Source organism: Elaeis guineensis, chromosome 10, assembly GCF_000442705.2.
Source record: "Elaeis guineensis isolate ETL-2024a chromosome 10, EG11, whole genome shotgun sequence".
In the NCBI taxonomy this organism is placed as follows: domain Eukaryota; kingdom Viridiplantae; phylum Streptophyta; class Magnoliopsida; order Arecales; family Arecaceae; genus Elaeis; species Elaeis guineensis.
In genome coordinates, this window is record NC_026002.2 from 27,465,378 (window position 1) to 27,489,904 (window position 24,527).

Consider the following 24,527-nt stretch of genomic DNA (forward strand, 5'->3'; position numbering starts at 1 on the left):
AGAAAGTCTTGAATTAACTTAGTCTACCATAATACATTATGTTTACTCAAGAATTTCTCTACGAGAAGGATAATAGGACAAGCAAAGTATTAATTTCTATTTTTCCTCCGACCTAATGCAACGGGTATGCTACAACTCCCATTCAATTCTGAGTGGGTGTATTTTTTCCACTACTCATAAGCATGGCATTCTCCGTGCTCTGTTTTTTATTGTCCTTTTAGTATGGGATGGTGATTTATGGTTTGGATAGAGATATAGGTTGTAGGTTGTTTCTTTTGCACGAAAGAGTGATTGGTTTCTTTTTTTGACATCATCCGTCCATTATGTGATTCTCAAAGTACTCTAATTTTTTTCTTCATCTATTTAGACAGATCTCAAAGCAGCCATTGCAAGATCCGAGTGCTAGAATCGCGAGGGAAGATGAATGCTTTCGCGTGAAAGATGCAACCGGACCCTCCCAGTAGGCGTTCCTCCCTTTCTCTCTCCAAAAAAGTTTATAAAACATGAAATATTTGTTTGTATCCCAAGTACAATAAATGGCAGATGATCCCATAGCAATTTGCATAATATACAGTAAAGCTTAATGCTTGTCGGAAAGCAAACCCATAAATTTGTTATTTATAGCAAGTAGACTTCTAATTAATGTGTAAAACATGCGAACAACGCACGCCAAAGTCGAGCAAAAGGCAGTGCCATAAAATGAAACGTAACGCGAAATCCATTTCACTCCTCGAGATCTGTGCATCGAATGGCCCAGTTTGCTAAATTCACCTGGGTCCCACCCACACCAGTCAGCATTCGCTGCACCCTGTTATCTCCACTCAGCGGATCAACTCCAGCCCCAAATCCACCGCTCCTGCAAACCGTCCGACTCGGCGCAGCTCACCCGGCTGCGTCTGGTCTCGGATGCTCCTCACGGCCAACAGCACCAAACCAAGCATGCTCACGAAGCGCCACGCGTCAAAAAACGCTGTCCCTCCCTCGCCGCCTTGCTCCGTTTCGATCTCGGATTCGGGCGCACCAGCGAGCCCCGAATCTTTTACAACCCCGCGCCACGCATCACCCGCGTAGGAAGGAAGGGAGAAGGGCTCGGGATCTGAAGAAAATAGTCGGAGAAGAAGCCCAAGTCTCCGCACGGCGCCTGGCTCTATAAATACTCCTCTCGGCTTCTCGTCTTCGTGCTTTTCCTGCTGGCGTCTTGGCGTCGTACGAGATCTTGCCGCCGGCGCTCGAGCTCGTCCTCGGAGGGATGGCGATCGCGAGGGCGAGCTCCGGCCCCGCTTACCCAGAGAGGTTCTACGCCGCTGCCGCCTACGCCGGATTCGGCGGATCCTCCAACTCCTCCTCGACCGGCGCGATCTCCAAGTTCCAGAATGATGTCGCTCTCTTGCTCTATGGGCTCTACCAGCAAGTAAGAACGCGTTTCTTTTCTTTTATTTTTTTTAACCTACTTTTTGGGAATTTTTCGTTGATCTGCCGGTCTTTTTTTGTGAATTTGATGTTTTCTAGGTTTTGGCTTGTTCATCGGGGTTGGGATCTCTGTCTATAATGTTGGTTTTCGATTTTTTCGGTAATATTTTTTTGTTGGATATCGTTGTCGTATCGGGATGGAGGTAGATCTGGGGTTGAGGGGCGTTATTGGATCCATCTTGCAATGTTGAATGAAAGCAGGGGGCTATTGGCATTAAGATAGATATGATGATTTAAGTTTCTCGTTTGGTTTTTTGTTGCATTTCGATCTATGATGTCGGAGGTGGAATGCATGTGAGTGTAGAATTAGTTGCAAAAGTGTTCGGGTTTCTGAGATCGTTGGTGGCATTGATTCTTGGCTGCAGGCAACGGTAGGGCCTTGCAATATTCCAAAACCCAGGGCATGGAATCCTGTGGAGAACAGCAAATGGACCAGGTTTGTGTTACTCAATTGCTGCTTGTGCCAGAAGTTGTTATGCTTGTTGTCTGTTTGAATTTTGAAGAAAAATGGTAGACTTTGACAAAAATAATCAACCTGATCAATTAATGGGAAAATAGAAAACTTCTGACATTTGGGGATGTAACATTTATACTTGCCGCTGTCTGCATGTGCTACGTTCTTTATGTATATTTGCTCGTGCTCTATTTGGTGCTATAATTTCTTTTATAATTAAACATGTTACATTACGGAATAAGGCAAGAACAAATTTGAAGTTTTTACCTACATTGCTCAAGATATTAGTGCTAAGTTAGTTATTAAGAATGTAGAGATAAATCCACATATGCCATCACAAAAAATTACGAAAATGTCAAAATCATGACAATTAGCATGCTTTATCTAAAGAAGCAGAACTACATTGTACTTTTGGAATCTTTATGAAGATAGAGTAGGTTTGGCGAGCGAGTTACTAATTTTGTTAGATAGGTGGCTTTTGAAAGCAAGGAGGTAAAAAATATGGAGATAATTAATTTTGACGTGTCTGTTGTTAGCTCATATAATTAAATGAAAAAATAGTGATACATTTTGTGTGTGAGAGAGGATAGCTTGGGACATCATGCCTCCAGTTAAGGTCCAAAGATTTCATCTCATTAGCCACTATGGAAGGATCTTATCCTGTGCGAACATCAATACGAGAGTGAACAATGTGGATAACATTCATCACTAGTGTGAGGAGGAAAGCGAGGCCATATGTGTAATACTTTGTGATGATAACATGTGTAGGAACCACCACCTCAGTTGTAATAGCAATATTCATAGTACAAAATCATTCATTACCTGTTTTGTATGCTTGCAGATGTGACTTTATGAAAGTGAATAGCCAAGACCTTGTCTAATGGCTGTGAGGTGTGGTGTCTTTATATTAACCAATGCTTGTTGTAGGTCATTAATGTAAACTTTTAACTGCAATCCTGTTTGATCAAACATTTTCTAGTGTTTTGAATCTGTTATCTATTTGCCACATATGTCTAGTTATTGAAGGTATTTGTGTATTACCATGAAATATGTAAGTTCCATTACCCTTTGGGGTATAATATTTTGGAAGAAAAGAATAGATTCTGACAAATGATTGCAAGAATATAAAGATTTGTTTCTTGTACCCTTGTGCATTTGTTAGAGTTGGCCACAGTGCATCATCAACCAGACAGAGGTCCAGCCATCCTGACTTCAAGCCTAATATTTGAAGCTCAAGCTTGGCCTAGGGTCGACCTGACCCTATTTGGCCAAACCTGCACCATCCATCCCTCCTTCCTAGCCTCATCCTCCGTCTTTCTTCTTCTTTAAGCCCAAAGCCCTCACTAATCCCACGCCTAATCCTAGCTCTCAATCTCAAATGTAGTCATGTTTTAGACTACCAGACAGTATTTTTTTAATAGAACATAGGGAGGGGAATCCCTAACTCTAGAAGAGGTTCCTCTGGATTATCATCTGCAGAGGAGTCATGGTCCCAATTTACCCTTTTCTAGAATTGATGTAAGAAGAAGGTTTGCTTCTCAAAGAAGAGAGAGAGAGGCATACCAATGTGTCCAAGATTGCTTACTGGCACGCAGCTATGGCAGTCTAGCTGCAACTTGATGAAAAAGAGGAGAGGAGGTGCGAAGGAAGAGAGAGAGCCGAAGGAATTTACGGCAGATGACTTTAGTCTCCCCTAGATTAGCTTGGGTCCAAAAATGGAATTGTAGAATTGGTAAATTTTGTGTAACTGTTTTATAAAATATTTTTATAGAAAATGCATAGTTAGGTTGGTTCAATCTAGGCCTATTCATTATTGAGTGAGTATCGGCTTGGCTCAAATCTTGATCAGACCTAGAGATTCAGTTGTAGCTGAGGCCATTGGCCCAAAATGAACATTGGTTATCTTTGTTCGCCCAAGGATTTAAATCTTGAGGTATGGTGCCATATTACTCACTAGTTAGTACAATAAGTAGTGCAGTATCTAATACCAAAACAGAAAAAAGTGTGTAAAAAAATGCAATATGAAGCCAAGCAGAATGGGGTTTGTAAGGGGTCTATATATATGATATGGGTTACCAATGATTAAACTCTGATGGGATGCTGAATACCAGCTTCTTGCCAGTATGTAAAGCAAGATGGGCCAATTTTTGAATTGTGTGGTCTGCCCAAAAGGGCTAGGCTGGTTGAAGTGGGCAGATTAGGCCAGGTTTTCTCAGGTCTGATCTCTTGCTTTTGACTTCATGAACTCTAAAATTTGTTATGTCTACCTTTCAGAAGTTGAATAACATGACATGTTTGCTTTGATGCATTTGAGACTTTTTTAATGAAAATTTTATAATTCTAAAAGCCAATAATTCATATAACAAACCACATGATCCAAATATTAATACTAATCTAGATCTTGTGATCCTCTCTAGTCCTGTTCTGAGAATGAAGTTTACATTATCTAAGTGCATTTCATTAGAGGATACTAAGATCTCTATTGTGGCTGGTAAGATTTTGACCACAATGATTTTAAGAAAGTGGACCAAGTAACAGTGACATTGAAATAGGGTTCCATGTCAGTGACTGAACCTTTTAAAATATGGAATGAATTGAAGGCTTTAATTCTCTTTAAATACTTATGATGATTAGATTTAATTATGATTTAGGTGATTGCTGGCTGATGTTCTCCAAAGTGTATTGTCGGGGAATCCTGTCAAAATTCGAACATTCAAAAGAATCAAAACAACATTCTAATTGCTGCTTGCTTGGATGAAAAGAGAGGCTCTTTAGGAGCAATTGAGTTACTAATTTATCTACGTCGATATAGCTACTACTAGGAACAATTTATTCTCTTTCAAATTTGTTCTTAATCAACTGAATTTCAGCTTAAAATTGTATTAATTTTCCTTTGAAGACTTTTGTTTGATACTATGCTAGTATTGTTTTCAATGCTGATTCTTTGAGGAAATCAATAAATTCCTAGAGCATATTTTTGGGTCTTTATTTTTGTGAAGGTATATTTTGTGGGCATGGTGGAATTGGTAGTCCAATCATGAATCTTAGGGCCATAACTGACAAGAGCATCGCACAACATGATGACTAAGGCAGTTCATCATTATGCCAGTTGATCAGTGGTAGAGAATTTTGTCTTACTATTACTACCATGATTTTTTCCTAATATAAAACTCTGTATCTTTTATGGTGCCTGCATTCATTGATTCTGAAGAGTCTCTGGTTCAAATAGACTATTTAAGGTTAGCTATCTAAATATTTGGTGCTGTCTCAGGCATTTAGTCAACTATTTCTGCATGTCCTGTTTCATCATTTCTTTTACCAAAAACCATAAGAGAATTGCTGTATTATATGGTTGCATGGACATGTTGTTTTCATGATCTTTTTGCTTTATTGAACCACATTTTGGGTAAATATTTCATATGATTATGTACATATGAAACTTCAGTTTAATTAATTTAGTAGAAAGTAATATGCTGTCACATAGTTGAATTTTAATTACATTCTCAGCATGAACAGTCTTTACTTCTCATCTCTCTCTGTCTCTCTCTCTCTCTATCCCTCTCTCTACCTCCCTCTTGTCTTTTGATTATGTAGAGTATTTAAAACTAATTTTATTTATCCTTTCAGTTGGCATGGGCTTGGGAACATTCCTTCAACAGAGGCAATGCGTCTTTTTGTGAAAATTTTGGAGGTATACATGGAGACATAATATTATTGACAACGTATATCTGGGTCAAATGACTGATCACCGTAACATCCTTGATAGGAGGAAGATCCTGCTTGGTATTCAAGTGTCACTGTGGAGCCTACTGTAGATGTTGAGATGCATGTAAGTATGCTGAGTCTAAAACTCCTCTGACTTGGGCACCATTTGTTTGTTATGTTGGTAGGAGGTTTTTAGCTGTACATTCTTTGTCCCAATGAATTATCTTGCTTTTTTTTCTCTTAGGAAAACTAAATGATCACCTGTTTTGGCTACTAGAGGGAAAGGGGGTGGGTTAATATATCTGGTTTTATGTGCTAATAAATAGTAATTCACACTTGTTTTAATCCTTCATGTTAAACCAGTTGGATGAGTGGATTTGCTATGATTACTCAAATGATATGGTAAAATGCATATCGAATAAGGAAAGCAAAAATTATTGATTATGATTTATTCAGTTATTCAATAAGATATGCTCTTGACATAATTTGTTTAAGTTATTGGGATCTTCATATCTTTAAAAAATTACCAACTTTGTAGGCATTTTTAATTTTTTATCCTATTGATCCCAACCATCAATCAAAACTTTGAGGTTTTTATTTTGTTCTTTTCTTGAAATGATGATTTCAGTAAATTGTTCACCGGATATCTTTTTTTTTTTTTTGTGGGGGGGGGGGGGGATGCGGCGCAGTGATTCAACACTTATTCTTTTCTCTTATCTTATTAACCTAGTGATCTTGATATTTAAATCACCATTTATGCTATTGTTTACCATTTCCACAACCAGTGGTATGAATCCCTTCTGTTTTGTCAAAATCTGTAAGGAAAATTTTGTACAGCATGGTCCAATCAATTCAACACTTTGTTTGGCAATTATTCTTTAACCTATTTGAACAAGCCTCTCCTAGTATCATTTAAGCAAGCATTAGAGCAGCAATGCCAACTGCATTTTTGCAAATGACTTACTGATAAATAGCAGAAAGGATCATGAGTGAAACTCATTGGTAGATTCTACTGAAGATAGCCCACATCATGATGGACATGCACATGAGGTAATTTACTTATGCATACATACTACATACATATGTATATACATATATATACATACATATACATACTTTGGGCTTGCACTCCATTGTAAAACCTCCACCTTTCTCAAACTCAAGATGCAGTATATCCTTTGTGGGAAAATTGTAGCATAAGAAAGGTGACGTAGTAATAAAATTATAGGGGACCATATAAAATGTGTCCAACAAAGTTCGCCAAGCCAGTACTAGGGCTTGTATCAGCCAGTACCCACTTTGGTATGGCACTGGTGTATACCGTACCACGCTGAGGCATACCTAACCCGGGGGAGGGAGAAGGAGAGGCATGAAGAGAGAGAGAGAGGCTTACGAAGAAGGGGAGAGAAGAAGAATGAGAGGGAGGAAGAGATTGATGACAGTAGAACCTCTTTTGTGTGTGTGAGGGGGAGAGAGAGAGAGAGAAGGGCTTACCTTGAGAATAATAGCATTTGCCAGTATCAAAGGGGAGAGAGACATGCTGGTTGGCATTGAAGAGAGGTGAGAGGTGTCGATCAGCATAGAAGGGGGGGGGGAGTGAGCAAACGAACAAGAGCTGTTGAGAGCCCTCTTAAGCCTTGTGGCCAAATCATCCCAATTTGGTGTTGGTTCAGTTGGGTATGGGCCGAACTGCCCGGTTCGGGACAGTTTGGCGAATGCTAGTTGCCAAGATAATCGGGCAGTTCGGCAAATGCTAGTGGCCAAGGTACTTTTTCTAAAAGCATAAGCTTGAAATATGATTCTTGAGGTCACAGTTGTGGTGAAGCATAAACAACTAATCAATAAAGCTTTAGCGATGCAGTCAAGCTGTTAAAATTTACCTCTAATGTTGGACAAATGATCAAATTACCTTCAAAAACTGATATCGACAATTGGATACTGCTGGTTGCAAGATGGGGAGGTTGGCAATGTAGACTGGTAACAAGATGTGCAAATTTGATGTTACATGGAATGGTTACTTTAAAGGAAGAAGATCTAGAATGGTAACTTGTACGCAATCAATGTAACTGAGAGATGAACCCTGATATGGCAACATGGGGAAATACTTCTAATTGGAGCCCACCAAGGTAATCACCTATAAGAACACTAGAAGCTTAGAGGCTGGTCTTCGAGCTCCACTGGTACCAGAGGCAATGGAAATAGGTTTTTGGTATGCATTTTTTCTCAGTGCATGTTTGATGAGTGACAAATTATAATGCTTAAGATCTTAAATATCTTTTGTTTTTGAGTCAATGTGGATCCAGGTCTTCATGTCTAAAAACTTGAAAGAGGAGCAGTGACGCCTTATAGAAGGAATAACATGTCTAGAAACAAGAGAATTTGAATGTTTAGTGGAACTGGTAAATAGTGGACACATCAAGGCACCTAATGATGCTCCAAGGGAAGGCTAAAACATAACAAAGGAATTGCATTTGCATCAAGGACATGTAGCAGATAGTAAACAGGCTAACCTGGGATGTTGGATTGGTGGGACAGTGCTATTTTGTGGATAATATCGCATGCATGGAGCACAATCCACAAGATTTTCTCGTGCTATGACTGTAGCACACTACTTCGTGATGGGTTGGCAGTGATGACAAGTAGAAGAAGTAGACAGGTGAATGGTAGCCACTTGTTTCCACAAAATATGTAAAATAGGATTTCCGCATGGTGATGTAGAATGAGATGGAATATTACAATAAATGTTATATACAGATATACAAGGCTAAGAAGCCTGATTTAATGTCTAAGACCTATTGATTAGTAGGGAGACATGGATTCCCTTCAACGTTTATCAAACTCCTACATAGTTGAAGAATTCCAATGTATGCTTAATTATTTAGTTCAATGGATCAGCACACAAGCTAGCAATATAGTTTAATGACAAAATGTTGCCGTAAACTTGTTACATATTGAATGCCTCAATTTCAAGTGTTAGGAACTTAAAAGGATAAAGGAAGCAGCTAAGATGTTGGCATTAGTGAAAAAGGAGTACAAGAAAATTCAATCGGGGTTTGTGTGAAGGTACAAAATCAGCTATAAAAGTCTTTAAGATCAGGATCTTAATGAAAGAGAAATGGACTAACATGGATTAAACTGATAGGATTTTGAGCCAACAAACACCAAGAAGAGACTCAAATGGATGCAAAACATGCTAAGGCCATTTATGCATCATTGTGATCTGTACTATTAATGCATGATATGTCTATGTGGTGTTGATTGATACTGGCACAATCAATGATATTCTGAACCTTGAAAAAAAAAAATTACTGTTATAATGCTGCACTGTCCTGAGCATTATCATGATTCAATTCTCTTTACATCAGTCTGTCTCCTGATATTAATAGCTAAAATATATATTGAATTGCCTACAAGATTCAGACAATAGCTCTGCTAGCAAGTGCACACCCAGTTGTTTTGGGACTGAAATGACAGTTTTTGCATACATTTTGCAAGCATTCCTTTATTTCAGCAAGTTGTGTTAATGATGGAATGGCACAATGGCATATAAATATTCTTGGCTACTTGCCAATTAAAACCTTCACCTAACTATCAAGAATCAACTTATGGTTAATTATAGCATTCCTTCTCTTAAATTGTAATGCTTATATTCATCAAATCCTCATTATCTCTGTTCCTGTTTCCTTGCAGAAGTCAAAAGTGGAGCCAGCAACTCAGTCTGCCACCCCTAACGGAAATTCTTTGCCAGAGACTAAAACTATTTCAGCAGAAAATGGAAGTGTGCTGGAGGCCCAGGACAAAGATGTTGTGATGGAGGGTCTTAGTTCAGTTGGTATTTATGACCAATGGGTGGCACCTTCAATATCTGGACAGCGCCCAAAGCCCCGCTATGCGGTCCTCTATCCATTATCAGATTTGACTTTAATTTGTAGGACTGAATTTTTCTTATGTTCTCAAATACTAAATAGTATCTTCCATCTATGCACAGCATGGAGCAGCTATCGTGCATGACAAGATGTATGTTTTTGGCGGAAATCACAATGGTCGTTACCTTAATGACCTTCAGGTTTGTAACATTAGTGACAATCACCTTATAATTTCAGTTAGAAAGAACAACATGTGTTTAGGATTGGTTAACTGCTTTTGAAGGGCAAAGTATCTAGTTGAAAGTTGCAGGCTGATGATAATTAAGCCGTACACAGTATAGGTTGTTTATCATGTCTTTGCAATTTTATTTTAGAAATTCCTTGTATTGATTATCGGAGAGATAATGGTAATTTTCTCTTTCCCATTATGCAGTGTTCTTTTTCCTGATCAATTTTGTCTAAACTATTTAGTCCAAGGGGTTTTTCTTATATCTTGTTTTAATTAAAGGTTCTGGATTTGAAAAGTTTGACATGGTCGAAGATAGATGCTAAAGTGCAAACAGGATCTCCAGAATCACCAACCATAGTGCCAGTAGCTCCTTGTGCTGGCCATTCTTTGGTAATCTTGAAAATTTTCCTAATGTAGTACTTAGATTTGCTGCAAGCTAGTTGTTGGCACATATAGTCTGTAATAAATTATATCCATCATCACTTCTCCACAATCCCATTTTATTGCAGATTACATGGGGAAACAAAATTTTATCTGTTGCTGGGCACACCAAAGATCCTTCTGAGACCATTACAGGTTCAAGTCATTCATTTTTCACAAGCTTCACTGGTAATTTTCTTTTTTTAAGGAGAATTTGCCCATTGTAGTAACCTTTTTGGTTTTTTTTTTTTTTAAATTTTTATGCTAGTGAAGGAATTTGATCCGCAGATTTGTATATGGTTGGACTTGAAGACTTATGGGAAGCCACCGGTAATCTTATTCTGATCTCTGCTTGAGTATGTCATGTGTAATGTCATATTTTCCATCTTAAAATCATTAAAACATGTGTTTCTTTTTCTTTTTGGTATTCTGCATATTTCACAGTTATGAATGGACAGTTTTGATCGGTCCAATCTGAATTAAATGATTTTATTAAATTTAACATTGCACAAAGCAAGCATCATGGGAAACAGGTGTTTATGCCATGAAATATATTATTATAGCCATTTCTTTTTTAAAAAATTACTTTGTGTTATGCATCCTACAGTTGTATGCCTTGAAAACTATCTCTTGAAATGTTTGTTATACATTGTTTGCAGCTCTTAATTAAATACAAAAGTTAGCTGGAAGGCACAAAATTCATAGGCAAAAAGATGCATCACTATTTATTTTTTTTTAGTACCAACAATTCATGATGTTTACTTCAAATTCTGATTTTTCCTGTTTGTATTAAAACTCGAAAATCTCAAAAATGGATTACTAATTGCTTGTTTTTATTATAATTTTATTTAATTTATTATACTTCTTTTTTTTTTTTTTTTTTTGTAGATTTCCCGTGGAGGTCAATCAGTGACGCTTGTTGGGAACACTTTAGTCATGTTTGGTGGTGAAGATGCAAAGAGATCTCTTCTAAATGACTTGCACATTCTTGACTTGGAAACCATGACCTGGGATGAAATTGATGCTATGTAAGGGTAGAATAATTTATTGAATATGAATAAATATTTGGCATTTGTTCTCATGATAATTGTAGTAGTGTTGCTTTCAATTGATCATTTGAATGAGACACGCAGAAAATGATACATATTACTGAAGGTGTGCATATGGATCTCCACATTACCACCCTAAAGACCATGGCCCCATTACCACCTTAAAGACCATGGCTATTCTACGAAAAAAAGGACCATGGCTATTATGCTTTGTCATTTTTGTGTGACTTTAAATAAAAAATGTGCCTTCCTTTTTCTCTTTTTAATTTAAAACTTAATTTTTTTCACATATGAAATGTCATCTTCCTTCCGTAATGTCCATTATTAGATAGGGGACAAAAAAAGAAACAGGAATTTCACAGATGCAAATAATTGTGGCCCTAAACAGCAACTCAGCCAGCATTATCCTATCTATTATTGGCTTTATTTCCTGCATGCTTTTAAGAGATATGTACCCCTCATGCAACTTTTTTTTTTTTTTTTTAAATGCTTCCTACAAGTTTCTTCCTAGTTTTATAGGTGCTTTCCTCTTTTTTAATCCTTTGCACAAATCTAAGCCCTGCCATTTTTTAAAGAAATTCTTATAAACTTCATTGCAAACAGTCATATGACTCATATTGCCTCAAAGAAATCTGCATTATTTGATCCTATTCAGGTACAACTCAGAGGCTTTCTTATTGTGCTTCTCAACTTGTAATTTCTTTTTCCTAATGTCTTCATTCCCCTCAATGTTTGCTAATTGGTGGTTTGTGAATTGTTGACACTCATACATTCACACCTATGTCAAACATCTGTCTGCTAGACTGTCTGTATACCTTATATATCAAGTATCAACATCATACCATTATCTTCGAAGGTTTTTCACTTTTAAGCATGGATCCTCATGACATTTTAAAGAATATCTTTTACTAATTCCCTTTATATTCCTCCTAAAATTGCATTTACATTCCAAACATCTAAACTTCAAAATTTATATGTATATCTACTAAAGGTGTATTCTTAAGGTACTAAATTGTTTCTTAGACCTACATGACTGCATCCTCCAATATTTCTCCTATAAGGTTAGACACCAATTAGGCTCGTAAATCAACAGACCTTGTGACAAAGGTTTCATACAATGTATTAACAGTATCATACCAAAGCCAATTGCAATGGAGGAGTTTAAAACTATTCCTTGGTGTGAGCCTATTGCAATAGGAACTAATTGCCTTCACCACTGCGTGAATGCTGGTTAATCTTATACATGTCTGATAATCTGAACATAACCATTTTGCATGCTTTCTTCCTAAATGGATCCGAAGTTTTTCTGCAGCACCTAGTCCTTTACTTCCAAGTTGATAACATGCATTTTGTTGTTTATCTTGTGAACTTTTCTATTTGTTGCCATAATCATACAATACTATTGATTATTGACAACATAAACCCAGTCAATGGACTCAGACCCGTTCTACTTTCTTCCATTTTTCTCTAAAATTTGTATTGATTGTTGACCTGACTAACATAAACCAAATTGGTTCACCTGGATCAATGTTATTTTCATCTCCTCTCTTTATAGTTTTTTAGTAAATTGGAGCTATACTACTGTAACTTGATGATGATTGATGATTGAAGATTGCATAATGTAGACAGGAGGGTTTGGCAAACCTTCTCTTGGCATAGTGTACGAGACCATGTGTTTTAAGATAATATAATCTCAAGATTCTAATCATACAGCAAACTATTTTCTCACGAATGTCTCCTAATGCTTGGGCACAAACCTAGAAGCACACATTAAAGGCATCTGAACTTGACTCCACTGTTAACATATGTTTTAAACTCATAATATTGTTAAACTGAAACCTCAGACTCTTTGGAACATGAGGTTGCCTTGTATTTTTTGAACAGTTAGGTTATCATGGTGACAACATGAAACCGGTTAAGAAATTATCGTAGCAAATAGTCACACTGATGATTGATATTCTTATTCTTTATTATTATTATTTTTTTTAGAGGCACTCCTCCTTCTCCAAGGTCAGACCATTCTGCTGCTTGCCATGCAGAGCGGTATCTTTTAATTTTTGGTGGGGGTTCTCATGCCACATGCTTCAATGATCTGCATGTCCTTGACCTGCAGACAGTAAGATCCGCTCTCTCTTTAAGCATATTAGAAGATGAACCTTTTCTATCACTTCTTTTAGTAATATCTTTTGTTGCAGATGGAATGGTCTACAGCAAAACAGCAGGGTGTAACTCCAGGACCACGCGCTGGCCATGCGAGTGTAACAGTAGGGGAGAACTGGTTTATTGTTGGTGGTGGTAACAATATAAATGGTATGTTTGTGAAGCATCTGCTTTTTAAATGTCTCATTTCATGGCAAATGGTTTATTCTGTTTGGATCATGTTCTGTATTTGTATCTGTGAATAGCTGTGATTATGCCTCAGTTTCTGTGAATAGCTGTGATCATGCCTCAGTTTGTTTCAGCTCTTGTTCCATTTGCCATTCGCTTTTCCTGTTGGGTTTTTTTTTTTTGGGTATGTAAATGTGATTATGCATATTAAACAACTTATTTTTTTTCTATATTTTAATTTATTAACTTTTGAGCTGGGTTTTGTGTGAAAATACATAAAGCAAACAGAGATGCAATTAAAATATAAGCACAACTATGGTCCATAAACAACACTTAATGCCCACTATATGATAGTGTTGGTCTAAAGTATCCTTTTTCATGTTCTTAAAAATGACATGCAGTGGGATACCTATCTTCTGCTGGGAAAATAATTTTCCTGATGATCACCTTCTCTGACTGCACTTTCTGGGATTTTCTTTACGTTCTTAAAGTTTCAGTTATTTTTTCATGCTTGTTGCAAAAATATTGCTGCGCCTTGTTTTGGATAAAGATCATTGGCTAATGTTGGAATTGACAAACCTAAAAAGTAGGATTTGAGGATTTTTACTATACAAATGAGTTACGTTATTAGTCCTAGACTCTGAAAATGATGAAAAGGTCTGTAGATGTATTGCAAGTAAAAATTGGTTTCAGATTAGCATGTCATGGATGACTTTTGAGCATTTTTGGAAGCTGGCTAAATCTACAGGACATAGGTTGCAATGATTTAAGATATCATATACAACCTACGAGATCAAAATTACTGTCTCTCAAAGGGAACATGTATACCTAGATGTGGTTTATCAGTTCAAATCTAATCACACATCTGATCTTCTTTCAATACTAACAGAAAAATATAATATGTGCTTCCACACATGGCCTACAAGCCCTAGAGTCATAGAAAAGGTAGAAACAGAACAGGGTACAATAAATCTAACAAGAAACTTCAGCTATCTATTAATTTATGGATGTTCTCTTCAAATTTTACTAGCTAGAGCCTTATTAGAGATTTATGGTAGTTTTAACCCTTTTGGCATAGGAAGTTGTCTGTCTGATGGCCTAGTAAGGGCAATGCAGGAGCCATCACTTGAATATGAAATTAGGTCCTAGATTGGTGGCTTGGCTGAATTAAAAACAGTTGGTCGAGATTTCAGTGAACACTTGGATGCCTATTTGCAGCCTTTTTTCTGGTTGAAGACTGCATATCCAATTAAGATCATGGGGATAACATGAAAACCCAAAAACTGTTTTCTAAAACCACTGCAGTACTGAAAAATGGAAGAATGCTATTTGTATTGCAGCACCACATGTACTTCTTCCCATCATGGCACTCATGTCTAATAAGGAGGGTTGTTTTTTTAACATTCATGTAAAAATCATGCAGAATGTAAATAGAAAGGTCAGATCAATTACAAAACTTGCTCTTAACTACTAATCAAAGAGAAGAATATTGTGACAATAATCAATAATAAAGAAGGTTTGTAATAGGAACGATCTAACAATATCTCCAATACCATAAATTTTTGTTTTACTCTAAATTGCCAGAATTGGGATCGAGTGTGGAAGTGGGTATGAGTGGAGGTGCAGCGAAGCATATATGTAGAGAAGACTTGAAGGTAGCCTTAGGAAGTAGGTGCAGGTTCAAGAAATTTGGGAGGTTCTGAAGCAGGTACATTATGGTTTCTAGAACTTTCTTGCTACTAAGGATTAACTCTATAACCCATAACGAAATTCTAGAAAAAATTGTAGCAATGTTACATTTCTGTCCGTGTTAGATTGTGGTCTCATTTTACTGAATGGTATGCTGTAGATAACCCGGCCAAGCACTTGGTTAGATATAATACTTGTAGAAATCATCTACAGACCTCATATAAATCATATGCCCGGTAGTGGCAGTAGCAAAGTCCTTTTAGGGATTACTTGGTAGCTAATAAAACAAGAAGTGGAAAAATAGCAAAAGAGAAGATGGATAATGAAGAGAGAGGGAACTGAGAGAGAAAAGAATAATAAAAAAGGAAATATGGGCATACATTCTGACTGATATGGTTTTTTACTGTCTTTTATATTTAGTGAAGACTGTGACCAGTTGTGGGCACAAACACAATATGTACAGGCTGCATACGATGTTGATCACATTAGACTGTTGAATGCCTACAGCTTATGGAACATTTACACAAAGTATATGGATATGATGCAACACATACAACAAAACTCAGAAAACTTGGATACCATATGAATAGGATATGGTAATATAAAGATATATTTTTCAAATACACATAAAAGAAGCATCCATAAAACAAATGGGTTTTGTCAATAACATAACTGCTGCTCCATACAATAACATGAAGATTCACAAACTCCATAATCTGGTTGTCGCTTGAATTCATAGATCATAATCCATGCTCCATATAATGAAATCACCATCACAAATTCTAAAATTTAATGTCCATCATGTCCATCAGTAAAAGGTCATTATTCATTCTTTTGTTTAGCAAAAACACCCTACTTATCCCCAATAGTATCTAGGAGGTATCTAGGATGTATCCAAAAAATATGGAAGACCTTTTTATTCTAAAAAACAGGATTCAGAAAGTAGGTATCCAATGTACATCTTAGGCATATCCAATGATTCTTTATAAAAAAAGGGAAAATAGGTATTTTCTTGGAGCGAGCGTGTTTTGTAAAGGAAGAATTAAGAATATGTTTTCAGTGAGATGTCGGATGCTCATAAATTTGCTTATGCACAATTTCATTACCCCCTATAAATTTCAACTTCTACTCATTTTCACACAGCCACATTGAAAGTATCAATTCAGCTTTAGTTTCCAAGATAGTTTATGTCAACATTGAAAGCACCAACTTTGTACGTACATGTTTATCAAAAGTGAACCTTGAAAGAGTAGTTCCAATTGATAAGGAAATCATATTAGGCAATATTTTATCATAACTTCTGAGCTTGGTTTGAGTTTTTTTCATTTATCAGTATCATGGACTCTGTAAATCAAGTGAGTGATTGTAACTTGTTGTAATCGAAAGGAAAGCCAAAGGTTGTATTGTTGTTTATTTTAAGATTTAAACAAAGTTAATCAATATTTTACTTAAAGTGTAAAAAAAAAAAAGCAATAATATGATGGCTTTTGATCTTTTGTAAACTTGCTAAGTTCATTTGAGTATTCTTGTTGGTAATAACACATTATTTATTTCAGGGGTCTCTGAGACTCTTGTGCTCAGCATGTCTACATTAGTTTGGTCGGTTGTTACCACTGTTCAAGGACGCATGCCCCTTGCCAGTGAGGTATGTTTTGTTTATTTCATATTCTCACATTTAAATGGAGCTTGAGGTCCTTATGATATTGCCATATCATGTAATTATGATATTAGCAAGTCAGCAAAAACTTCTTGTGCAGTGGCATGTAAGTTCATAAAATCATTCTGTTGAAACCCCCCTACCTTCTGTTTCGGAAGCTTTAAAAATGGAGAGATGTAGTCATTAACTGAAGTAAATGAAAACTCAGAGCAAGCCAACAACAGGAAAGCGGAAACTACCTTCATCCTCTATACTGTTATTATTATTTTAAGTTTTAAAACTGAAAGCATGCATGTTATGTGAATTCAGTTACTAAAATATGATGCAGCCCATGGTTGATTTCGGTTTTTGATTGTTAACTTACGAGTATCTGGGATTTAATTCCTGAATTCTGGTCAAACAAATTGGCCGCTTGATATAAATATCAAAAGGTAGAATCCCAAATTGAAAATATACTGCAAATTATTAGATTCCTAGTCCTGAAATATGTATGTGATCTAATTTCAAATATTAGCTTCTAAAACTGGGTACTTGCTGAAGTATAGAGAACAGGAAAGAGCAAAATTTATGTTGCAGTTCTTATATACGAGTGTAACATATTCCATATACTTGCTTACAAAGGGTAAAAAGGATTCCATGCAATATAGTTTGTCATAACATTGCAATAGGGAAAGATATGGATTGACCATGAACAAGTTCCTTGCTTACTAGGTTGTGTGTATTAACCACTCCACACCTTTTTGGAATCTAATCATCAAACTAAAGCACTAATTTTATGTTCAGTGCCAATGCAAGTTATTATAGGAATTTATCAAACCATTAATTGCATTTAGTTATTGATTAGCAGGCCATGTTCTGTAAGATGGGCCAAAATCATTATGAAATAAGCTCTTGGTCATGAAAGTCCAAAGTGTAGTATTGCATGAACTAGTTTGCTTGGTTGGAGTATAAAAGAATTCCCTGTTTTGGAGATCTCCTGTCCTACATGGTAGGATGATTGAATAGTTGTTTTTGTTTGGTCATTGATGTTTGGATTTTTTCCCCCTTTAGGGCCTGAGTTTAGTTCCAAGCACCTACAATGGAGAAGATTTTCTTGTGTCATTTGGAGGATATAATGGGCGATATAGCAATGAGGTAAAGAATAATCATACTTATATTGTCCCCCCTTTGTAACTATCTGTTTTAAGATTCTTTCTGTTGTGTAGGTCTATGTGCTCAAACCAAGCCACAAAGCAGATTTGCAGTCCAAAATTATAGAGGGGCCTGTGTCAGACAGTATTGCTGCCCTGCTGCCAACAACAAATGCCAGTCGGGATATGGAACCTGAGATTGAGGCAGCTCAAGATGGAAAAATAAGGGAAATTATAATGGACAATGGTGATCCGGAGCTTGTGGTAAGCTGATGTGGAATTATATTATCTTAAGAATCTAGGTTTACTTTTTCATTTGAAAATTAATTCTCATGCATAAAAAAGTAGAATAGGTTTTTGTGCCATACAATTACAGACCTAGATAGATCTGTATATCATATAAGAGATCTTTTTTCTCATAATCCTAACACTGGCAAAATGTCGACGTAAATATATCCATGTGAGCATTTGTACATAACAGCCTCTACATAAATGCAAAAACATGCAAATGGTTTAGGTTTGTCAGTTCAAAATTGGACTGATTATTTTAATTAATTGTTTCAGAATTTTTGAGATGTCAGTTTTTTCTAATTTTACATCCTTTACCGAAAATTCTTAGAATATCAGAAGTGAGGAAACAGGTGAACAACTGGTAGCAACACTCAAGGCAGAGAAAGAGGAATTAGAAGCAACACTTAGCAAGGAACAATTGCAAAGCCTCCAATTTAAGCAAGAGCTAGCTGAAGCAGAGACTAGGAATGCAGAACTTACGAAGGCAAGTTTCATTTGTACTTCATTGCTCTTTCTTTAATGAAATTTGTTTTTTTTCCTGCTGCATTGCAAACATGAAAAATCCTAGTTGGTGTTCCATGCCACTTAGAAACTGATTCTGTTTATACCTCATTAAGTTGGTTCCTTTTTCTTTTCTTTTTGGTGTCATAAAAGGTATGCTAGATCTGCTCGTTGTTTAGGTTTGTTAATTTGATGCTTTGTTCTGGAACTGCAAATACTAAGAATAGACTTTCCATAATGGCATCACAACTTGATATTTCCAGTTTGTCTTTCTATTCTTTATAGATAACAAGAGGCATAACCTCACAAAAAACTTGGAACATTTACCCAGAAAAGTAGCTTTATCTTTTCTTTGTGTATGAACTTTGTAGGAGCTTCAATCTGTGCGTGGCCAACTTGCTGCTGAGCAGTCAAGGTGTTTCAAACTTGAGGTATGTATAATGCAAGGTTGCTTTTATCCATCTTTTTCTTTTTCCTTTTTTTTTTTTTTCTGTTGTGTGGGGTGCGGGGGGGGGGGTTCTATTGCTTGTCTTTGATGTAATTTTAAATGTTCTGACTCACCTAAACTTGCAAGCTACACTATAGCGTCTTAAACTAAGAAAGAATATTTGTTTATATTGTAAAGTTGTTAGTGCAAACTACCCCAACCATGATAGCTCTTTTTTCCTGAATAACCGACCACCTCTTGCCTCCGCTTGTATTTCTTGAGAATCATGGCGGAAGTTCCAGAAATTATCTTATAGTAATGATGCAGGAATTTCTCATGTCAAAAACTTGGGGAAACATCTCTCAAGATTAAAGAATGAAAAAACCTCCCAACTGAAGAGAGGTGCAAGTATAGCACAATTAGTCTCTTCCTTTGGTGGTCATTTTTCATATTGTTGTTTGACCTTTTACTAGGTTCCACGGGTAGTTGGATAACAAATTGGAGATTATATAGGTTGAAACTTATCGGTCTTGGAATTCTTTTGGTTCAAAATAATTGCACACAAATTATACACTACATATAATGTTGGCTAAAATGGATCAAAACATGGCTCAACCTTTTGGAGACCAATGCTGCATTTGGTGATGCAAATAAAAGATGACTTGTTTTGCAAATAACAGATTGTAGTAATCCATCATGATAATATGAGAAGAATTCAATATTTTCTGGTGGAATTGAACCATTATTTTGGCATGTCATCACATATATTGGTAATGTTCTAGTTCATTGATATTTTTCATGGCATATACAACATGTTGGTGCCCCCCAGCATTAGCTACAGTGTTTAGAGAACCATCACCGGAGGGTGTTGGCAGCTTAGGCCACCAAAAACCCATAGTTTTTAAAAAAGCAACCAATCTGGTGGTTTGTGTGGTTAAATTCTTGAAGCCGCCCAGTCAAATTGGTGCTGACCTAGATTGTTCAGCGGTTTAAAAAAAATGGCTATGAAGGCTTACAGGGAAGTTGGCATCATGAGTGGTGGCAACAGGACCTTGGTGAGATTGATGTAGGATCAGTGGTCATGGGCTCTTTCCTTGTCATTGGCCATCGATCATTGAGGAGAGATTGAGATCAATAGAGTTTGAGACAAAGAAGGAAGTAAGCATTAGAGGTTTAAGATGGCTGGGATGAGGTCGGTAGAATTTGAGATGACAAAGGAAGTGAGAGTTCTGCTTCTTAAGAACAAAATGGGGATTAGGGATTTAAGATGAAAGGAGCCATTTTGGGATGGGGATTCTTGCTCTCAAAAGAGGAGTTTTGGGGTTTTAAATGGTTGGCTCATAGTTGTCCCATCTTCGCACTGCTGACTCATGACCCAGCCAAGAAAATGGGTTGGGCAAGGTCATAGGGTTCAAAGCACCGATCAGCTGTATGGGTGCTACTGCACTTATGGTTTTATTAGACCAGGTATTGTGGAACAGGAAGTTTCTCCAAATCATCTCCCATTACCTCCAGTTCTTTGGTCCACATTTTTCTTTTTCCTTCTTTTTTTTTTTTGAATCTGTCCTGTATTTGTGCTTCCAGCCTATGCTGCATGTATGAACCATCTCAAATAATTTTTCCATAGTGCTGTATTTTTGTTTCATACTTTCCTCTAACGTACTCATTTTTAACTGTAGTCTTCATAAACATACTCATCTCCATAACTTATGCTTTTAGGCCATACACATTACCAACACTCATACAATAAGCTCTTATTTTTATAGATAAAATTCCTTTCAGTCTAAATGAAGCCAAGTTATTTTACAACACTGGGAAGGTTCATCTTCATCCGCCTTGTATCCTATTTATGTATCACTTTTTAGCTATTTCAAGGTTATGAAAGGGATGCGTGTGGGCATGCTCCCTTTTCTCTGCAAATAATATGATTCAGTAGGCCTCTTTTTGGACATGGCATTCAGTGCATCAGCATCTAAAACGAGCCTAAAATGTATGCTGGTTTGAAAAAATAAAAAGCCTATTGTTACCAATGAATTTCTATCCTTCCCTCACATTTTCACATAAATTACTTCTCAATGCAAAAGGGGAAAATCAGTTTGGCTGAGTCAGGTCTGTTCTAGGCACTGGATTTCCCAAAAGCCTCTAGAAAAGCTAATTGGCATGATCAGATTAAAGTAGGTCACAGTTAAACCAACCTGATTCTTAAGGGAGTCATGCAGATCTCTTTGTACTCATGTCTTCACATATCAGATAGCAACTAACCAGATTTGACCCGTTCTAGTCTGATCAAATTGAAGTAGCCCCACTATTTGAATCTAACTGATCCTCCATAAGTGAGTAGGTCAGCCAATTAAGAAACTCTGATAGAAATCAAAGTCAAGTGTCAAGCATCAATCATGATGGACCAGCATTTGAGTTGATCTTTTCGTAACCCCACAAGCTGGATTTTAGTTTTTCTAAAATTAAAATGACATGATAACTTTTTGGCCTCTTTTAGCTATCCATTCTCCCTTGATACATTCCCCTATTAACTACCATGCTAACCTTGCTTCCTCTTAACCCATTCTGATGTGATACTAGGCTTGGTATACCTCAACAGCCTGCAAGTTTTTAATAGATACTAGTGGGAGAATTCAAGGATAAACTCATAATTCAGGTCTTCTAGATTTATCGTCTTTTTGCTTGCATAGAGTTGCCCATAATGTGAGACAAACATCCTTGTCAACGGATATTATCTCTTGGATAGGAAATTAGCTTTTTGGTAGTGGCCCAACCACTTAAAGTCTTTTTACTCATTGCTGATCTTCAGAATTTATATTTTCAATTACTTAATGCATGTTGGAAAGGTCCTTACCCCACATACAAATGAAGTACTCTGGCATGTCTTTGCAATGTGCATTCACTCTTTTTGGGCTTTTCAATATAAAAGCACATAATGGAAAATGCCTGTAGTCTAATGCTGAATAATGCAAAAAGGATATAGGTTGGTTTGGGATAACTATGTGGTCAATCTCCACACAAAAGGCTCAATGCTTTGTTAAATTAAAATGTCAGGATTTGCAACTCCTACCTCCCAAGGCAAAACATATGCTACTAATTAAGAAAATTTACTAAGACCCTAAGAAATGTAATAACTTATCTTGGTTGTTGATTTGAGACCAAAGAGTCCTGACATATCATTGATCCGACTCATCAACTGGGAAAGTTGGCCAACAATGCAAAAGAACCTAAAGCAGTCAGAATGCTGGGTTGTTTTCTTTAACGGCCTGATGTATGACCTGTATAAACATCAAATCATCATTTTCACTTGATATTCCAATGGAGTTGATGATGAAGTTGTTAGAAATAGATAGAGTCCATGACCGATGAAGTTGATGGCTGGCATGTACATATTGCCATGCCTGGCATCAACAGGGCAGGGCCTGTGGCAAATGAAATGGGTCCCTGCTGGTCTATACTTGTCTATGTTGATGCATGCTGGACTGGCACACATGCACAGATCTATACGAATGGGCATGCATGATACTGTGATATGTGACCCTTTTGCTGTACCCAACCTTATTGCTACTGCATGTAATATACTGAGTGAATTGGCATCATATGGTACCTCAATCATTACAGTATCCCATAATGTTGGGGTTGCGGGAACTATGTTCTTGAATCCCTTGACTCATTTGTTCTGCATAATGTTTCCATAGGGAAAGTATCACATGGATAAGCTGGTAGGTGTCCATGAGCCCTTTCTTCATACATTCCAATGGCACCATTACCAACAAATACAAGTTTATCTTGAGGGAGCCAGGAGGCAACTCTACTTTTCTTGTTTCCATCATATTATTGTGGATAATGAGGAGTTTGCTTTTTAGAAACCAGGAACCGGCCTTCAAAATAATTAAACAGAGCAAGTTATCGGTTATTTACAGCTCATAGATTGTGTAACGGAAAGATAGCAGTAGCGGTCTCATCTTGGGAATGGATTTTTGTTCTGACATCATACAACCAAGTTTGGACGTGAACTCTGCTTCTCTGGCCATGTGGAGGCTCGACCACACCGAAATCCTTGTTTCTGCACCAACCACATTTGTTAAAAACATTGTATTTGTTCTAATCATTTGTCATTCAAATATTTCTAGTTCCCTTTTTGACCAGAATGAAATGCATATCCAAAAAGTATTAGTTTTGATCTTTGAGTGCATGATTTTTGGAAAAATAATATTTGAATATCTATCTCCCTGCTGAGAGCTGATATTTCTAATGAGGCAATATATGCACACAATATAGCATGCTGAACTGGTACTATTTACAGGTCGATGTTGCAGAGCTACGCCAGAAGCTACAGACAATGGAGACATTACAGAAGGAAGTCGAGCTGCTTCAACGGCAGAAAGCTGCTTCTGAACAGGCAGTCTTGAGTGCAAAGCAGAGGCAGAGTTCTGGTGGGGTGTGGGGATGGTTTGCTGGAAGCCCCCCTGAGAAGTCTGATTCTTGATATAGGATTAACTTTATAAACAAGCCGATGACTCAACCCATACAGGTCAATGTGATTTCTACTCCATAGCATTGTTGATCCTTGTTTATATTCCTTTTTGGTCTGTGTTCGTTATCAAGTGAAGACAATAAGCGGTAAAAAGTTTAGCCTAGATGGTATTTTGCTTTTCTTACACAAATGCTTGATTCTTTTTTTATGTTTAGGAGCTACACCAGGAGTGTTTTTTTTTTTTCCTTTTCTTTATATAGTGCTCTTTTTCTCTGGACGGTCAATTGTAATGACATAATGTATCATCTGATGAAGCCATTTGATTTTATTTGCTGAGAACAGAATTGTTCCAAGATCCCACTTTTTGATTGTTATATTGGCAGTAGGTTCTCTGCTTGTGATGATCAACCCAAAGCTGTGTCCATTTGGAATAATCATAAAAGGAGGCTGTGATTATATCCCGGAGAGGTGAAATCTCCATGTTGCTCCAGGTTGCCTCGAGGTGTCAATGAAAGCAGGCAGACATGTCTATTCCCATCTAATTTCTCTTCAATCCATGATGACTTGAATGCTCGTCTGTTATACTCCTGTTGGCTCCATTTTCTTGAGGTCTCAATTCTGTGGTGGAAGAAAAGGCCACCTCTGGGATCCTCAGCTGCAGGGAACCATTTGACACGGAAGGTAGATGAGTCTTGTAAGTTTAAATTGCTTTCAGGTAAGACAGTTGGGATCCAAGCCTTTCCGATGTTTATTATGGTTGATTATCCTGCTCCGTGGACTACAGTAGAGATCAGTCTGGAGTTGAGCCGGGCCATCTACAAAGGCTCCGTTGAT

At 37.0% G+C, this 24,527-nt stretch overlaps 1 protein-coding gene across 1 annotated transcript; it reads left to right on the forward strand.

Moving 5' to 3' along the window:
* Positions 1-1,038: 1,038 nt before the first annotated feature.
* On the forward strand, positions 1,039-24,037 carry LOC105052489 (acyl-CoA-binding domain-containing protein 6). The gene is made up of 18 exons (XM_010933313.4): positions 1,039-1,411; positions 1,836-1,906; positions 5,552-5,615; positions 5,691-5,753; positions 9,320-9,523; positions 9,618-9,695; positions 10,004-10,114; positions 10,234-10,300; positions 10,413-10,474; positions 11,033-11,172; positions 13,183-13,309; positions 13,389-13,503; positions 16,767-16,855; positions 17,918-18,001; positions 18,073-18,261; positions 18,617-18,772; positions 19,161-19,220; positions 23,523-24,037. Exons 1-18 carry the CDS (start codon positions 1,250-1,252, stop codon positions 23,703-23,705), a joined length of 2,025 nt encoding a protein of 674 aa, XP_010931615.1. The 5' UTR covers positions 1,039-1,249; the 3' UTR covers positions 23,706-24,037.
* Positions 24,038-24,527: the final 490 nt, after the last annotated feature.